The 17,418-nt window shown below is 40.9% G+C and overlaps 1 protein-coding gene across 2 annotated transcripts in view; it reads left to right on the top strand.

Annotated features, from left to right (window-relative positions):
* Positions 1-17,418, top strand: part of SMC2 (structural maintenance of chromosomes 2) — a 37,549-nt gene that overhangs the window by 9,072 nt on the left and 11,059 nt on the right. For both annotated transcript variants that reach the window (XM_060762504.2, XM_060762505.2), the window contains 11 exons: positions 393-626; positions 2,668-2,817; positions 4,108-4,341; positions 7,458-7,617; positions 8,112-8,229; positions 8,572-8,710; positions 9,373-9,492; positions 11,173-11,377; positions 13,639-13,774; positions 14,646-14,770; positions 15,716-15,909. In XM_060762504.2, the coding sequence (XP_060618487.2) occupies positions 393-626; positions 2,668-2,817; positions 4,108-4,341; positions 7,458-7,617; positions 8,112-8,229; positions 8,572-8,710; positions 9,373-9,492; positions 11,173-11,377; positions 13,639-13,774; positions 14,646-14,770; positions 15,716-15,909 (1,815 nt within the window). The remainder of the gene's footprint in view (positions 1-392; positions 627-2,667; positions 2,818-4,107; positions 4,342-7,457; positions 7,618-8,111; positions 8,230-8,571; positions 8,711-9,372; positions 9,493-11,172; positions 11,378-13,638; positions 13,775-14,645; positions 14,771-15,715; positions 15,910-17,418) is intronic.

Raw genomic sequence — 17,418 nt, forward strand, 5'->3', positions numbered from 1 at the left:
CATGCATGCTGTTGTTGTTTGCATGGAACTTTCTCTTCTTTAACCCTGCATATCATTCCGAAGTCTACCATGGAGATTCCTCTAGTCTAGTGATTCACAACCTGTGACCTTCCAGAGGTTTGGGATTTCAACTCTCAGAAACTCTAGCCATCTTGGCCAATTGTTGAGAATTCAGGGTGTTGAAGTACAAACACTTTGAGCACCAAAGTGTGGGAACCATGAGTGTGGGAACCATGGCCAATCTAATCTCTTAAAACAAAGTAGGGGGAAATAGAGAAATCATCTCCTCATTATCCTCCTGAGGGAAGCTGGTCAATTGGCGGGGTTGTGTTGAATTGATACAGTCCACCATTTTATTTTATTTTATTTATCACATTGGTTTTCTTCTCCAGGAACGGTCTTCCTATTTGGAATACCAAAAGGTTACGCGAGAGATAGAGCATCTGAGTCGTCTGTATGTTGCATATCAGTTTGGGTTAGCTGAAGAAACTAAAGCACATTCTGCTGATGTGCTGAAGGAAATGGAAGACAATATTTCCAAACTTCAAGAAGAGATGGCTGAGAATGAGAAGAAGACGAAGGAGCTCGGCAAAGAAATATCAGAAATGGAGAAGAAAAGGGATCAAGTAAGGCCTGTTAAGCTGTTTTTGAAATATGCTGATGCTGGGATTTAAGAATCAATTTTTTTATCTCTGGATTAAAGGCAAAGAACGTGTTGTGGTGTAAACTATACATTTGCATTTCACTGAAAATGACATTGTCTCATTTGGAGGCATAAACAATTGGTGAGTAGGATAAGGGCTGTTGACTTTAAGGCAACCAATAATTATATTCTAATAACTCTTTGAAATAAAAATAACTGAAGTGTACCTGAGGTTATATATTGAAACCCAAGCACTTGTTTTTCAGTAAGTCTGAACAATGGAAGCTGAGGTAAAACACTTTGTAGTCTAGACCAGTGGTTCTCAACCTGTGGGTCCCCAGGTGTTTTGGCCTACAACTCCCAGAAATCCCAGCCAGTTTACCAGCTGTTAGGATTTCTGGGAGTTGAAGGCCAAAACATCTGGGGACCCACAGGATGAGAACCACTGGTCTAGACTCTTTCAGAGGATCTAGCCAGAAATAGTTTTCTAACTTGCTAATTTGCTCAAAGCAGTAAACATATTTTAAAGCATGTTGTCATGAGCCCTTAAAGTGTTTTGACTGTTAGTGGGGCCATTCCTAAAAAAAACATTCCTACAACCCACTGATCTATGAATTTGATAGCCACAGTTTCACTTGACATATACCTTGTGTATAAGTTGACCCCATGTATCAAGCAAGGGGGGTTTTGAGGCCAAATATGGATTTTGGTATGATTATGCATAAGTCAAGGGTAAGAGTTTTGAGCTCCTTGAATCTGTTTCATGGACTGGCAAAAGCATCATTGCTGCCTCTGGTCAAGTGATGCTGGCTGCCACTATTTTTCCACCCAGTTATTCAAAATACCTTTCATCACTCTTAAAAGAAGGAAATGGTTCCTTTTTTAAAGTTATCCGAGCTTCACTCATCCGACACTCCGTACTATCCACCGCCATCATGTGGCCAATTGGAAACATTGCACCGTTTGATATGTGTTCATGAGAGCGGGTGGCTTTCTTTCCTGTACGCAAAAACTGGGAGGAGGAGGAAAGTGCATCTCCAAAAGGAATGGAGGGAAAGGGGGGGTAAATCAGAAGAGAACAAGGGATGGGAGGGGGAAAAAGGAGGGAGAAGGGGGAAAGAAAATGCGATGACTCTCCTCCTCTCTCTCACTGCTCTTGGCACACGCAGAGCCTCGCCCCTGCTTTGGAGACTTCTCTCCAACCCAGCCTTGTCTCCCAATCGAGGGCAGAGAAGGGCTTGTGGCTGGAAGGAAGGAAAGGGGGGAAAGAAGCCTTGTCGCCTTGGTGGGTGGAGGATTCCCCCCTTTCTTCCTGCACACACACACACACACACTTTGCTCCAGATCCTCTCTCTTTCTCCCTCCCCCCCCCCCCCCCTCAATACGCTCTCTCTCCTTTCTCCTCCTCCTCCCTCTTTTACCACTGACAGCCTTGAAGCAACTTGTATTTCTGGCCTTCTCCTATATCAGTGTGTTCCCAACTCTGGTCTTCCAGGTGTTTTGGATTTCAAACATGATGTTTTGGTGCTAAATTTGTAAAACCATAACGTAATTTGACATTCAGTAGGCTTTTCCTTAATCCTTCCTTATTATCCAACATTTTTGCTTATTCAACGTTCTGCCGATCCGTTTATGTTGGATAAGTGAGGCTCTCTGTATTAATGATGATCAAAAAGGGAATAGTGACAAAAAGGCAAGAGCTTAATCCATCCCAAGAGAATCTAAAAGCAGCACTGAGCCCCTTTACTATCTCCATCACAGTGAAGTTTGTAAAACAAAACTGGAAAGGGGTGCTTGTCCCTGTCTCAGCTGCCATGGAGTCATCCAATGTATCAGGCTATTAATAACAAACAAGATGGGTTCCTGAAAGAATCCCTCCCCAGCAAAGATACTTCAAACACGGTTTATTATCCCTTCCATCCTCTCCACTTTCTGGGGATATCATTTCTGCTTCTGAAAAATATTGAAGCATTTGACATCTTGCAGTTCTATAGAGCGCTCGATAATCATTGGTATATTTGTAGGAATTTGGTGGCGTGCTTCAGTCACTCGAAGAAGCTCTTGCTGATGTTAAGAGAGCTGATACCAAAGTGCAAAGTACTCTGGATATCAAAAAGCAAAACTTGCAAGGCGAAGAAAAAAAACACAAAGAGCTGGTGAAATGCATGGAAGAGGTAAGCATGGGGACATTTTCATTGAATTACAAGATCTTCCTTCTCCCACGCTATGCTTAAGACTGGTTCAAAATTAGAGATGCAGCAGAAGTATGCCCCACACTTCAATATATGAGCTAACTCCTGTTGTGAGCCTTGAATAGAACAGAGTCACTAAAGCAGTTGGGTTTATCTATATATTGATTCATCATGAAACAATAGGTCAGGTCTGGTTGGGCTTAACCAACCAGATTCCTAGGCCACGTTTGTTTTGTACCCGATCACAAAGAGTTGTTGAATATGCATCAGTTGAAATATTTTGTGTTAAGAGCACAGGTGTGTAAAAGTTGGTTTTACAGCAGGGAAGCCAAAGATCAGCAATCCTAGCCAGTTCTATTCAGAAGCAATGCCTGCTGAATTCAGCATAGCTCATCTGTGAAAAAATATTCTTATTGTTATTAATTATTATTATTGTTATTTTTATTTCTCCCCTGCCTTTCTTCCTATGGGGACTTAAGGTGGCTTACAATAACATGACACAACCCAGTACATTTAAAAACAATGCTAAACCAAAAAATAAAAACAAATACTTGTGTCATGAATACGTTAAAAAACAATTAATATACAATAGAAATATCCATACAATTAAAATCACAGTTAAAATTACAAACCCAAACCTCCCCTCATCCTTCTCCAAATGTCTTAAGCAAAGAAATGTCTTAATTTGTTTCCAAAAGACAAACAGGGCTGGGCCATCCTTATCTGAGAGCAACCTTTAAAAAGGCTCTCTAATGCTCTTGAGCAAGTGATGGGACAGAGAGAAGACCCTCTCCAGAGGATCATGGATTTCTAACAGGCTCATAGAGAGAAGTGCAGTCCCATTGAACACACTAGAACTTATTTCTGCGTAGACATGCCTAAGTTGAGGAAAGGGCTCTAATAACACAGTCTGTGGTTTAACCTCGAAGGTGCTTGAGTACACAGAAGAAGTTGTTCAGTTTCTGCAGTCTCGACTAGAGATGGGAAAACCTGGAAAAATTGGAGAGAAACATTTTTTCCCATCCCCCCGCCACTGCAGATTTTCCCCCAATTTTTCAAGCTTTTTTCCAGGCCTTCCCATCTCTAGTCTGGACTAAATATTATTTGGTACTGCTGCAGATTAGACTGAAAAAATGTAATTCTTAACAACAAAAAGCATTTCTACTGGCCCTTGTGTTCAGCTTTGTGGCTCTCTGTGTGTCTGGGCTACTTAAATTCGGATTTTTCCTCTTAAAACCAATGCCTTACGTTATATGAAATATTTTCCCATAGGATGCTAAAGCTGTGGTTTCAAAGGAAAAAGAAGTCAAGAAGATAACAGATGCATTGAGTGCTCTTCGTGAGGCCAGTAATAAAGATGCAGAGGCCTTGGCGGCAGCACAGCAACATTTCAATGCTGTGTCAGCTGGTCTGTCCAGTAGTGAAGACGGAGAAGATGCTACTCTGGCTGGACAGATGATGGCCTGCAAGAACGATATCAGCAAAGCACAAACAGAAGCTAAACAAGTAAGGCCTTACCTCTCTTGGGGTTATGTCAAACTTTTCGCAGGAATGCCACAAATGAAAGCAGGAGCTTGGCCACACAAGCAACAATAAACAGAAACATGTAAGGACAAGGAAGCAATGAAAGGCAGCTCCTTTTAGCAATATATCAGGTAGCTTTGAGAAAAAAAGCTAAAGGCAAGCTCTTACTCATTTTTCTAATTTCACTCTCCAAAATAACTTTCCCCTTTTAATTATAATCTGTTTTAAAGTGCAAAATGAATTGCTCACTCAAAGAACTGGAAAAGCATAGTTTTAAACATCTCATAATATGACATTGATTTGATGTTCTGCTGTATGTAGTCTCACAGCAGAACAACAAATGTGGTATATAAATAAATATAAGAGTTCACTTTTCATTGTTATATATAAGAAAATATCAACTGTCTAAATCTAAATCTTTTCTTCTGGGCTTGACGAGTTTCATTACACTATGTAACAAAATTTGAAAAAGGTTTCTGTTCCTAGTTTGAAAGCGTTATATTCTGTTTAATTGTGCAGTACTTACTTTGAAAGTATTTGCCTACTCCAGAAACTTCATTTTTGTGACTGCCACAAACTATGTTGAATTGGTTGAGACTCTATGACGGGTCCTCAAACTTTTTAAACCGGGGGCCAGTTTACTGTCCCTCAGACCGATGGAGGGCCGGACTATAGTTTTTTTTTAAAAAAAAATCAATTATAAAATTCCTCTGCACATTGCACATATCTTATTTTGCTGTGTTGAAGGACCCTTAGAGGGGGTTCTTTCTAGACCTCTTTAGGCAGTAATTCTAGGAGCAGAGAATGGGAAATCTTCCTATTTCTAGTCTGAACAAAATCTAAAATTATAACTGTAAATAAATAACAACACTCAAACATAGGGGAACTCCAGACAAGAAACAATCAGGGCCAGCTAATCACCTCTCAACAAAGGATTCTCCCTAAAAACTGTCAGGCTATGAAATGGCAATCAAGATGGCCAATTGAAACATTCATACCTACCTCCAACAGACAAGAGTTCTTTCTCCCACCCTGGATCTTCCAAGATTTTCCTGGTTAAAGGTTTTCCTCTGACATGAAGTCCAGTCGTGTCTGACTCTGGGGTGTGGTGCTCATCTGGATTTCTAAGTTGAAGAGCCAGTGTTGTCCATAGACACCTCCAAGGTCATGTGGCCAGCATGACTGCATGGAGCACCAGGGCAGCCTCCCTTGGACAGCGTGAGCCTGCCAAGGGAGGAGCAGGCCCGCGCGGCTTACTTGCGAGTAAAGCACCTTGCGAGGTGCTTTACGCGCAAGTAGACCACGCGGAGCAGCCTCCCTTGGCTGGCTCAGGCTGTCCATCAGGCCCGATGGACAGGGTGAGCCTGCCAAGGGAGGAGCAGGCCCGCGCGGCTTACTTGCGAGTAAGGGAGGCTGCTCCGCGTGGTCTACTTGCGTGTAAAGCACCTCGCGAGGTGCTTTACGCGCAAGTAGACCACGCGGAGCAGCTTCCCTTGGCTGGCTCAGGCTCCCTTGGCTGGCTCAGGCCCGATGGACAGGGTGAGCCTGCCAAGGTAGGAGCAGGCCCGCGCGGCTTACTTGCGAGTAAAGCACCTCGCGAGATGCTTTACGCGCAAGTAGACCACGCGGAGCAGCCTCTCTTGGCTGGCTCAGGCTGTCCATCAGGCCCGATGGACAGGGTGAGCCTGCCAAGGGAGGAGCAGGCCCGCACGGCTTACTTGCGAGTAAGGGAGGCTGCTCCGCGTGGTCTACTTGCGTGTAAAGCACCTCGCGAGGTGCTTTACGCGCGAGTAGACCATGCGGAGCAGCCTCCCTTGGCTGGCTCGCGCTGTCCATCGGGCCTGACGGATAGCGTGAGCCAGCCAATGGAGGGGCACTGTGTGTGTGGGGGGGGGGGGCGCTCCTCCTCCGCGGGCCGGATCAGGGCCCTTGGTGGGCTAGAAGTGGCCCGCGGGCCGTAGTTTGGGGACCCCTGCTCTATGAGATATTCATTGAAAAACTATAGCAAAATGTTCTGCAGGATGTCCTACAAAAAAACGTTTTTGCATGTTTTTATGATATAACCAATTAAGAAACAAAAATCATGTTACATAGTGTTATGAAGTGCTGTGAGAATGTAAAGAAACAATGATTTCTCTGCAGCCTATAAAATCATTGCTTGATTACTTTGGTGATTGCAATACTAGCTAATGATGTAATGCTGTGTATATCTGCTCCAGAGTTTGTGTTATGAATAACTTTTCAATATTTTTAAAGCATACGTTCTTTTTATTGCAATTTTCTAGTAAGAGAAAGGGTATCAGAACTTTTACAGAACAACAGTTCGACATACAGAATACCGATTCTATGTACCTACATCGAATCCACAAACAACCTAGAGTTACATTAGCTAATAAACAAACAAAAGGGAATTACATTTTCACTCAGCAGTCACACACATATAAACATTCATCCATCCTTATTCATACATCACCATTACTTCCGCTGTCTCCTAGAGAATAAATCTCTTAGGCCAGACTGCTTCCTTGCCAATCTGCCAAGGCACAATTCCAAAACTCCTAAACTTCAAAATGCATCCTTTCCTTAAGCGCAGTGCCAAGGATTAGATCCCTGTTTTCCATACAGCAGAATCTGATTACCTGCACAAAATCCAGTTCCTGAAACATCCTGGCTTCCCAGTTTCCTGTCAGGTGTTACTCTTCCTAATTGGTGTTGGCAAACATAAGCAGGCTTGTGTTGACTTCCTTCTTAATGTAAGGAATCTTGTAAACATTTTCTTAACTGATGTTTATAAACATAAGGAGCACTTCTGATTAATGTAAACATGTTGTTTTTCCCCAAAAGTTCAAGAGTCAATTATTGTCACAATTCTTATCAATGTCAGCAGTTCAGGAACTTTTAATTAGAATTCAGCAAGTAGGCACTTATTTTCCAGGCCTAAATATTCAGAATGGTGTCTCCTTTTCTACAGTTCCATTCAAATCATATTTTATCATGGCATTGGTGTCTGAATTCTGTACGACTGACTCCTGGGTAAGTTTATATGAATTCATAGTTATAACTGAAGTCTCTGGATATGTCCTGGTGTCTCTTTGTAGGCACAAATGAAGCTGAAACATGCTCAGCAGGAACTCAAGACCAAACAAGCAGAAGTGAAAAAAATGGATAACGGATATAAGAAAGACCAAGATGCTTTTGAAGCTGTCAAGAAGCAGAAAGAGAAACTAGAAAATGAAATGAAGAAGCTGAACTATGAAGGTATGCACTTTTTTTCCAGTAGTGTAGCAGCCCTTGCAGAGTGCAAGGAAAAGAGGAATATCAAAGAATGCAGAGAATTAGTTGAAATATGGAGATAATATAGCAAGTACTGAAAAAAGAGGCTGCACTGAATCAAACATGAAATGTAGAATGGAAAGGTATATTCACATATGTTGTATTTTTGAACAATATAGCACGTTGAGCAAGACTTGAACAAATTAAAAAACAAGCATGCTGCTGCTTTATACGTGTGTGTGTGTGTGTGTGTGTGTGTGTGTCGTAAGTTAGAAACAAGACTGGTATCACGTGGGATGTTCAACATGGGTATGATTTAGTTTAAATTGTAACCTAGTTATTTTTGGCACCTAAATTAAAGCTGAATTAATTTCTAACATTTTTGTAAGTTCTGTGTGAGCCATATGTTTGCATTCATGCTGAAACCCTGTAAATTCTATGCAGAGGGATTTTTTTAGCATATATGTTGTATATTCCAGACAAAAAAGAGGAAAAGCTTTTAGAAAAACAAAGGGAACTGTCTCGTGTTGTCAACCGCTTGAGAGAATCCTATGAAGTTTTAATGGCCAAGTTCCCCAATCTGCGCTTTGAATACAGGTAAGCCAGTGGAACCATCTGTCCAATTAAAACAGCCACCCCATGACCTTCTGTTCAGTCGAGAATATCAATGGCCGGGGTGGGAACTGATATTAAATACCCATATGTCTTCCATTGTAAGACACCATTGATTGTAAGACGCAGCCTAATTTCAGTACCTCCAACAGAAACCCCTCCCTTGGGGGTTGAGAAGGGCGGGGTAGAAATGTTGGAAATAAATAAATAAATTCTGTTAACGCAAGGAAGGAGAGGAGAATCCATCACTCAGTTCAGATGCTATTTATTTTAACAGGGCTAACTTAGCAGTGAGATTTTTTTCTAACAATATCAATTTGTTTTAAGGGATCCAGAGAAAAATTGGAACCCAGATCATGTCAAGGGGCTTGTGGCATCTCTGATTACTGTGAAAGACGTCTCAACGGCAACAGCACTAGAAGTGGTTGCTGGTGGTCGACTGTACAACGTTGTGGTGGACACAGAGGTATGTTCCTCATAGAGTTAATAGGCTAAAAGTGAAATATTTGGCATGTTAGGGATATTCAATGCATTACATAGTAAGCTAAGGTTTGGGACACAAAATGTAGTATAGTTCACTGCTGCTTGGTCTTTGGTCTGCCAGATGTTATGGACTTTAACTTCCAGTCATCTAAATCAACTGGGCCAATGGCCAGGAATTCTGGCTATTTGGAGCCCCAAACTTTTACAGGATCAGCTTTTCAGAATCACCAGCATAGCTGACCCTTCTCTGCAGCCAGTCCTAGCTCTCAAGACTCTGCCTATTGACCATGGAACAGTTTGAGAATGTGTGTTGCTTCTGTGTATTATTTATGCATTGTTTTTACTTAAAAGATCATTGTTTTAAACTTCTGAATAATAACTATTCTAAATTCTGGATTTTAAGTGTACATATAAGAAGGTAATGGGTGAAGTCAGGTTTTAGTAATTGTAAAGATTATGATCAATATATGGTCATAAGCCTGGTAAGAACTAGTAACAGCGATGCACAAGGACGCCTTAAACAATTTAAAGTTTAATCTCTTAGATTGCAGTTTTCTATTTTTACTATTTTTATTTAACTGTCAATTAAAGGTATTAGCATGTAAGTATAAGCAATTTGTGACCTGCTTTTCCTTTTTGTTTTAGCTTACAGGCAAAAAACTGCTAGAAAAGGGTGAACTGAAGCGTCGATACACCATTATCCCATTGAACAAGATCTCAGCAAGATGTGTGGGGAAAGAAGCTATCCGAGCAGCCAAATCCTTGGTATGCAATGTGTGGGTAACTCCCTCATTCATGAATTTTCTTCCTGTAGATTTTACAGTTTTCTTTTAGATTTCTTCTCACTTTGAGGTTAAAATGCTGCTATTACAAGCTTACAGTGGCTGCACTGAAACTCTTGATGGATGGTTTTGGCTACCTGGCAGGATTGTCAGACATCTCCCCCCCCCCCCCCCCACCCCATATTCCTCTTTCTCATCGCTCGAAGTGGTTTCCTGACAAAGTTTTGTGTGAACATGAGCGCAAGAAGAGTTGCTCTTCTGATAGAAATAGTTCTTTTTTTTTACTCCTAATTTCTATAGATAGAAAGGGAAAACATACTCCAACTATAATAAAAATGAAGAAACACATCGTACATTTTATAAGAAAACCATGCTACTGATCTCCTTTTAACTACTACAAAAAAACCTTACAACAACACAAAAACATGTAAATGAAAATAAGTAAAACACCAACTCGCAAACATGCATGTTTGACATACATACTACAACAAAACTGACAAACATAAAGACTAGTCTCCAGGCTTCTCACTTTCTGTCTGCCGGTTTTCTAATTCTAACTAGTCCACTCCCCTTTAAAAAATATTATATAGTCATACTTCTGCATTTAATAACATTCTACAAGCTCATAAATACAATAAGTAATAACACCCCTTCCCCCCAACCTCAAATTGTTAGAACATAAGTAAAGGTAAAAATTTCCCTTTGACATTAAGTCGAGTCCAACTCTGGTGGTTGGTGTTCATCTCCATTTCTAAGCTGAAGAGCCAGTGTTGTCCATAGAGACCTCCTAGGTCATGTGGCCAGCATGACTGCATGGAGTACCATTACCTTCCCACAGAAGTGGTACCTATTGATTTACTCACATTTGCATGTTTTTGCACTGCTAGGTTGACAGAAGCTGGGCCTAACAGCAGGAGCTCACCCTGCTCCCCAGATTCAAACCGCCAACCCTTCCAGTCAGCAAGTTCAGCAGCTCAGTGGTTTAAGCTGCTGCGCCACCATGGCCCCACTCTTGAATCTCTCTTAAAATAGGCAAATATTTGTCAGTCTAATCAATTTGTCCAGCTCAGTTCACAAATCTTCACTAACTTCTCCTTCACTTCCCTTTCAATATATATCCATGTTTCCACAACAATTCTTCCTCAAATTAGCCCAGTCATAGATTCGCCATCTTACAAAGTTAGCCATTGTTTTTCTATACCATGTTTTCTGTTTGACTGACCTCAAGCCAGAACTTGATAAACCTTACCAGCCTCCTCACTGAAGCCTTTATTTGAAGCTTCTGGAATGGTTTCACCAAGCTCTGGTTGGCCTGAATTGGCTCCCCAGTCAGATTTGCCAAAGAGAAAGCATTTCTTTGATTCCTGCTGTTAATTATTCTCTCAGCAATCTCAATTCACTCAAAACTTTGGTTATTCCAATTGAATGGAAATAGCTCTGTCCATGTAATGGCCTCACATGATTCAATCCTCTAACAGCGGTTTGCTGAGAAATCATAGGGCAACTCCTCTAATCTCAGGAATACGCTGGTGAAGAATGTTTGGTCCATGCTCTGTGCCCATCCAAAATGTCTATCTGAAACTGTGCTCTGATCCTGGCTCTACTGTCACCATCTTTCAAAATCTTAAAATATAGCATTATCCTGTTTTCTTTTGAACTTTAGGTTGGCGACAACAATGTTAATGTAGCCCTCAGCTTGGTGGGTTATGAGTCCGAAATTCAAAAGGCCATGGAATTTGTCTTTGGGGGAACATTGGTTTGTGACAACATGGATAATGCCAAGAAAGTTACTTTTGACAAAAGGATTATGACCAAAACTGTCACTTTGGGTGGAGACACATTTGATCCTCAAGGCACACTCAGTGGAGGTAACTACTACCTTTCATATCTAATATTTCTTTTTATGATACAGGTTGAATATCTCTTATCCAAAATGCTTGGGACCAGAAGTGTCCTCTTCCCACCCCCACCCTGCTCCAATTTTGAAATATCTGTATTGTATTTGCATATTCAGAAAAAAAAATGAAGACCTGTTTGTGGGACCAGGCTTTTGGACATTCTGGCAGCTAAAGAAAAAACCTTGATGATGGGCAGGAATTGACGGAACGGAATGGATTTATGGAACTCAGAACACTGAGCATGAGATTGTTTACTATTGTGTTATGTACTGATGTTTTTAACCTGTTAACTGTTTAATTGCTTTTATGTATGTATGTATATTTGACATAGGCATCGAATTGTGCCTTCTTTTGTAAGCCGCCCTGAGTCCCCCCTCGGGGGTGAGAAGGGCGGGGTAGAAGTAACTGAAATAAATAAATAAATAAATATGCATACATAATGACATGTCATAGAGATGGGACTCAAGGCTAAACACAACATTTTACACATACAAAAGCAAATATTCAAAGCCTGACATATACTGAAACATTAACAGCAATAAACATAATATGGAATAATTGCAGCATTATAATATTTATTATTATTTATTTATTTCGGACATCCTGTCTCGACCTCCGCAGAAGGACTCAGGGCGGCTAACAACCGGCATACCATGGTGCCCACAACTGAAAGCATAAATAAATTTAAATAAAAACAGTATAAAAACTTTCAAACAGTCGCCAATTTAAGTCATCGTCCTAAAAGCAGTCCATCAAGTCCATTAAAGCCATCGCTTTGCCAGCAGGTCAGCCAAGTCTGCAAAGGCCTGATCCCATAGCCAGGCTTGTTTCCGAAAGGTCAGGAGGGATGGAGCAGATCTAATTTTGCTTGGGAGGGAGTTCCACAACCGAGGGGCCACCACAGAAAAGGCTCTGTCCCTTGTCCCAACAAACGCAATTGTGATGCTGTGGGGACAGCGAGCAGGGCCTCCCCGGATGATCTTGGGGTCCTAGATACTAATCAAATAAAATTAGATTTCAGGATAAAAAGATAGAAACCTAATCACTATGGTGGTCAATAGCTAGAATCTCCTACGTTATAGCCTACAAATGAATTTATATATTCTGATAATTTTGATAACTGACCATTGAGTAATAAGTTGCTAACATAAGACAGCTGTCATTCACCAGACTGGTCCATTGCCTGACATAACTTTAAAGCAGGCCTGCACAACATGTGTGCTGGGACACAGATGCGGCCCATAAAGGGTTTCCCTGTGGCTCACAGAAGACAGAGGAAAGGCCGATTACCAAGGGGAAGCCCAGCCCCTTTGCCAGCCTTACACCATTCCCATTGGATGAGGTTTCCCCTTTCTCTCTTGAATGTTTCGCTGCCTGCCTCAGTCAAGCAGGCAGGGAAAGGGATGACTAGGAGAAGGGAAACCACTTTGCCAGCCTCACTTGGGAACGGCGTGAGTCTGGCGAAGGGACTGAGCTTCCCCTCACTGGTTGGCCTTTCCTCTGAAATGGTTTTATTATTCTGTGTCAAGCAATATGTTGACAGAAGATACAATAGGTTTATCTGCACCTTTCTCTAAGTCAGAGTATGACTTACTCAAGACAGCCATTTATTCATAACTAGCCTATGTACCCCATGTTATCTTCGTATGCATTTTCTAGTGCTAATTATTAAAATCATCGTGGTTGTTATTATTTATATTTAGATCATTAACAAAATAATTTTTTTTCAAATTATGATTTTCTAATAAATAAAAATAATAAGTTTAATTTAATATTAATTGAAACTCCTTTTTATCATATGGTTTATTTGCACAATAGGTTAGTAATTAATAACACCTTTATTTGGAAAGTGGGGTGCTAAAAACCTATATCTATCTGAGACCTACTTGCTTTTCGGAAAGCCTGTAAAACCTTTCTCTTCCGACAAGCTTTTGATGGGTGAATAACTCGGGACTTTGTCTGTTCTTGTTTTTATTGTATTTTAAAGTTAATTGTATTGCTTTAATCTGCTGTAAACCGTTCCGAGCCAAATTGAGAGTCAAATAAATAAATAAATATCAGGCTCAAAGGGGTTTCACCCCTTCCTATTGCCAAGTTGTGCAGACCTGCTTTAAAGCCACTCTTGTTGAAGCTGTCTCATTTGGATGCATAGCTGTAGACGATCTGACCAGTTTTGACAATCTTACCTACGACTTAATCCAAGTAACCCTCCCTTTTCTTCTATGATTCAGGTGCGAGATCACAGTCTGCATCAGTTTTATCCAAGCTTCATGAGGTGAAGGAGATGCAGGAAGAATTAAAAGCAAAGGAGGCTGAGCTGCAAATGATAGAAAAAGAACTCGCAAGTTTAAAGGGAACTGCTGAAAAGTACGTATTTGCTGGTTTTGCATTGTATTTGAATATGTCAATAAGAAGGAATTTTACTAGAGGACAGTGAATATTTCACATTATTGCATTGCAAGCTTGGAAATGTTATTACCTTTTGGAACTCCAGCTCCCATAATCCCAGTTATCAAACTGGGAGATTATGGCAGCTGTATACTACAAAAGAGAACCCCTGCTGACGCAGCGGATTAAACCACTGAGTTGCTCAACTTGCTGACCAAAAGGTCGACTGTTCAAATCCGGGGAGCTGGGTGAGCTCCCGCGGTTAGCCCCAGCTTCTGCCAACCAATAGTTCAAAAACATGCAAATGAGTAGATCAATAAGTGGTACTCCATGCAGTCATGCGGCCACATGACCTTGGAGGTGTTTACGGACAATGCCGGCTCTTCAGCTTATAAATTGAAATGAGCATCACCCCCCAGAGTCGGACACGACTAGATTTAACATCAAGGGGAAACCTTTACTTATACTACACAATAGTTTCTATGCTTTGAGTTGGCACTTCTTTTCTTTGGGAAAAACAATCTATAAAGGAATGGTTTTCTTTTTTCTTTTATTTCCTATTTTTTTCTTCTTTTTTTGCGTTCACTGTGCACGGGAAATGGCTTGAAATAGTACTTTTTCTGCATGGAACTCCAATTGTCCAATAATTGCTCTATATAAACACTCTTGTTGAAGCTGTCTAATTTGGATGCATAACTGTAGACGATACTCACAAGCTAGTTGCTCTTGTTTTGGAGATTCTCAATAGATAGTGCCAGATTTTTAAAAATTACCAGTCACTTCGTTTTTCAAGGAATTAATATGGTTTATGTCGAAGTGCGTATATGTAAAGTATGTCTTCTATATTAAGGTATCGTCACCTGAAGCAGCAGTGGGAGATGAAATCTGAAGAAGCTGAACTATTGCAAACCAAGTTGCAGCAAAGTGCCTTCCACAAACAACAAGAGGAATTAGATACACTGAAAAAAACCATTGGTGAGAAGAAAAACAAAACCTTTTTTTAAAGTAGCTACATTTACTATGGTATTGCAATTGATTGGGACCTGTAAACGCTTAAGAGGTGGAGGCTTGAATCAGAATGTGTTTTTAATAATAACACTGGCCAACACACATTTTGGTGCCACAAACGTTAGACATATTTCCGGGTAATTTTGACCTGCTGATTCCAAGAATGGCGCCAATTTTCATGATAACCATATGTAAGAAACTAAAGCTGATACAGTCTGTCCAATGCAATTTCATGAATCAGCACCCAATAATAATAATAATAATAATAATAATAATAATAATAATATACTTTATTTATATTCCACCCTTCTCCGCTAGGGAACTCTGAGCGGATTACAGCATTTGCAGGAGACATAGGCAAACATGCAATGCCTTACATTCACATACAATGAGACAGACAAACACAGACAAGGCAAAGGCTTCTCCTTTTGCATTTCTGGCTTCTGGAGGTGTTGCTCAGCTCTGTCTCTGCGGGAGATGTTCTTCTCCATTTTCAAGCCAAAGAGCTTGTGTTCTCACCCAAGGGAGGTTACAATATCTGTCTTCCTCAACATAGTGCCTTCCGGATGTTTTTGGTGTGCAGTTCCCACCATCTCCAACCAATAGGCTAATGGCTATGTTGATTTTGACTTATGTGAATTGTGTCCCGATGCATCTTGAAGCTACCAGATTGGGGAAAACAGATTGAATTGCCAGGTTTCAACATCACAAGTACTGTATAAACAGCTAATTTAAAATGAAATTTATATCAAGCGTATTAAAGATTATACTGTATTTATTACTTCAAAGGTGATACATTTCTGTTCGGGTTTTGGAATAAGGGAGGTGTTTTGCTGGGAAGTGGATTATGGCATTTGAAATATAAATTACTGTTGTTGTTTTTCTCTCTGAAATTGTTCCATTCTGTTTCAGAGGAAAGTGAAGAAACTTTGAGGAAAACAAAGGAGGTCCAACAAAAAGCAGAGGAAAAAATCAAAGTGCTGGATAACAAAATGAAAAACGCTGATGCAGAAAGGGAGAAAGAGTTGAAAAATGCCCAGCAGAAGCTGGATGGGGCCAAGAAAAAGGCTGATGCTTCCAGCAAAAAGATGAAAGAAAAGGAACAGGTGAAATGCTTAATGGAAATATAATAATGCCCAAAATGAAGTAAGCCTTAAATGTTTCTTGTGCAGAATGTTGTGCATATGGAATGTTCTTGAAACTTGTGATTGTTGCCAAACTAAGAAACAATATGGAAATGTGCTAATGAAGAAAAGACGTTTGTTCCTGTTAACTTTGTGTCCCTCTTTGAACATCAAAAGAGAGCGCAAGCTTGTTTTCTGCTGCCCTGGAGAGCAGGACACAGAACAATGGCTTCAAACTACAGGAAAGGAGATTCCATCTGAACATTAGGAAGAACTTCCTAACTGTGAGAGCTGTTCAGCAGTGGAACTCTCTGCCCCGAAGTGTGGTAGAGGCTCCTACTTTGATTAGTTTTTTAGCAGAGGCTGGATGACCATCTGTCGGGGGTGCTTTGAATATGATTTTCCTGCATCTTGGCAGAATGGGGTTGGACTGGGATGTCCCACAAGGCCTCTTCCAACTCTATATACTATGATCAGCAATAAACCATGGTTTTGGATTCAAACGATTCTTGCTCTTTGCATGCCAGTCAAGAGGAGATTGAAAGCTTGTGTCTTCGATTTAAATTAAGCCCATTGTTTTGTTTCTCTTGTCTGCTTGAGGCAAGTGTGAATGTTGCAATTGGCCACCTTGATTAGCATTTAGACAAGAGTTCTTCCTCCCACCCAGGACTTTCCACAGGTATATAAACCCCACTTGCCTTATTTCTAACAGACCTCAAAACCTCTGAGGATGCCTGCCATAGTTGTGGGTGAAACGTCAGGAGAGAATGCTTCTGGACAATGGCTGTGCAGCCCGGAAAACTCAGAGCAACCTAGATATTAATATTATTATTATTATTATTATTATTATTATTATTATTATATCTCTAAAAAGAGACTCAAAGCAGCTTACAGTAAAACCAATACAATACTATTTAAGACTTAAAATGTGCTCGAGGAGGCTAACATGGGGCCATGTTAGCCTCCAACCTTCCTTGTTAGTGAAGACAGCAGATACCTTGCCTCCCCTATGGCATATTTAACATACTTAGAGGTTCCTATTCATCAGAGGGCTTTCACCCTGGCCCGATGCCACGCTCTCCCATCAGCTGTACTCGAGGGCCGCTACCGGAAGATCCCTTTCCCAGAGAGGCTCTGCCCCTGTGACTCGGGTCATGTGGAAACAATAGAACATGTGCTCCTTCAGTGTCCGTTCTACAGGGATACCCGTGCCAGGCTTATCTTACCCTTGATAGACAAGCACCCAGGCCATTCAGGACAATTTTATACCTCCCTGCTACTTGCGGATACTAATTCAGCTACAACCTACAATGTCGCAAAGTTTTGTGCAGCAGCATACAAAATCCGCCAGGGAATGACTAGTTCCAAAAGTCAACTGTGTGTCCAGTAATCTTCTTCCCTGAATCTACAATTTGGTGATGGATCTGGGCATTGTATGTTTTTGCCCTGTTTCCCCTTCTGCTCCCTCACCCATATTGTGTTTTTAGTAGT

The sequence above is a fragment of the Anolis sagrei genome, chromosome 2 (genome assembly GCF_037176765.1).
Source record: "Anolis sagrei isolate rAnoSag1 chromosome 2, rAnoSag1.mat, whole genome shotgun sequence".
Classification (NCBI taxonomy): Eukaryota; Metazoa; Chordata; class Lepidosauria; order Squamata; family Dactyloidae; genus Anolis; species Anolis sagrei.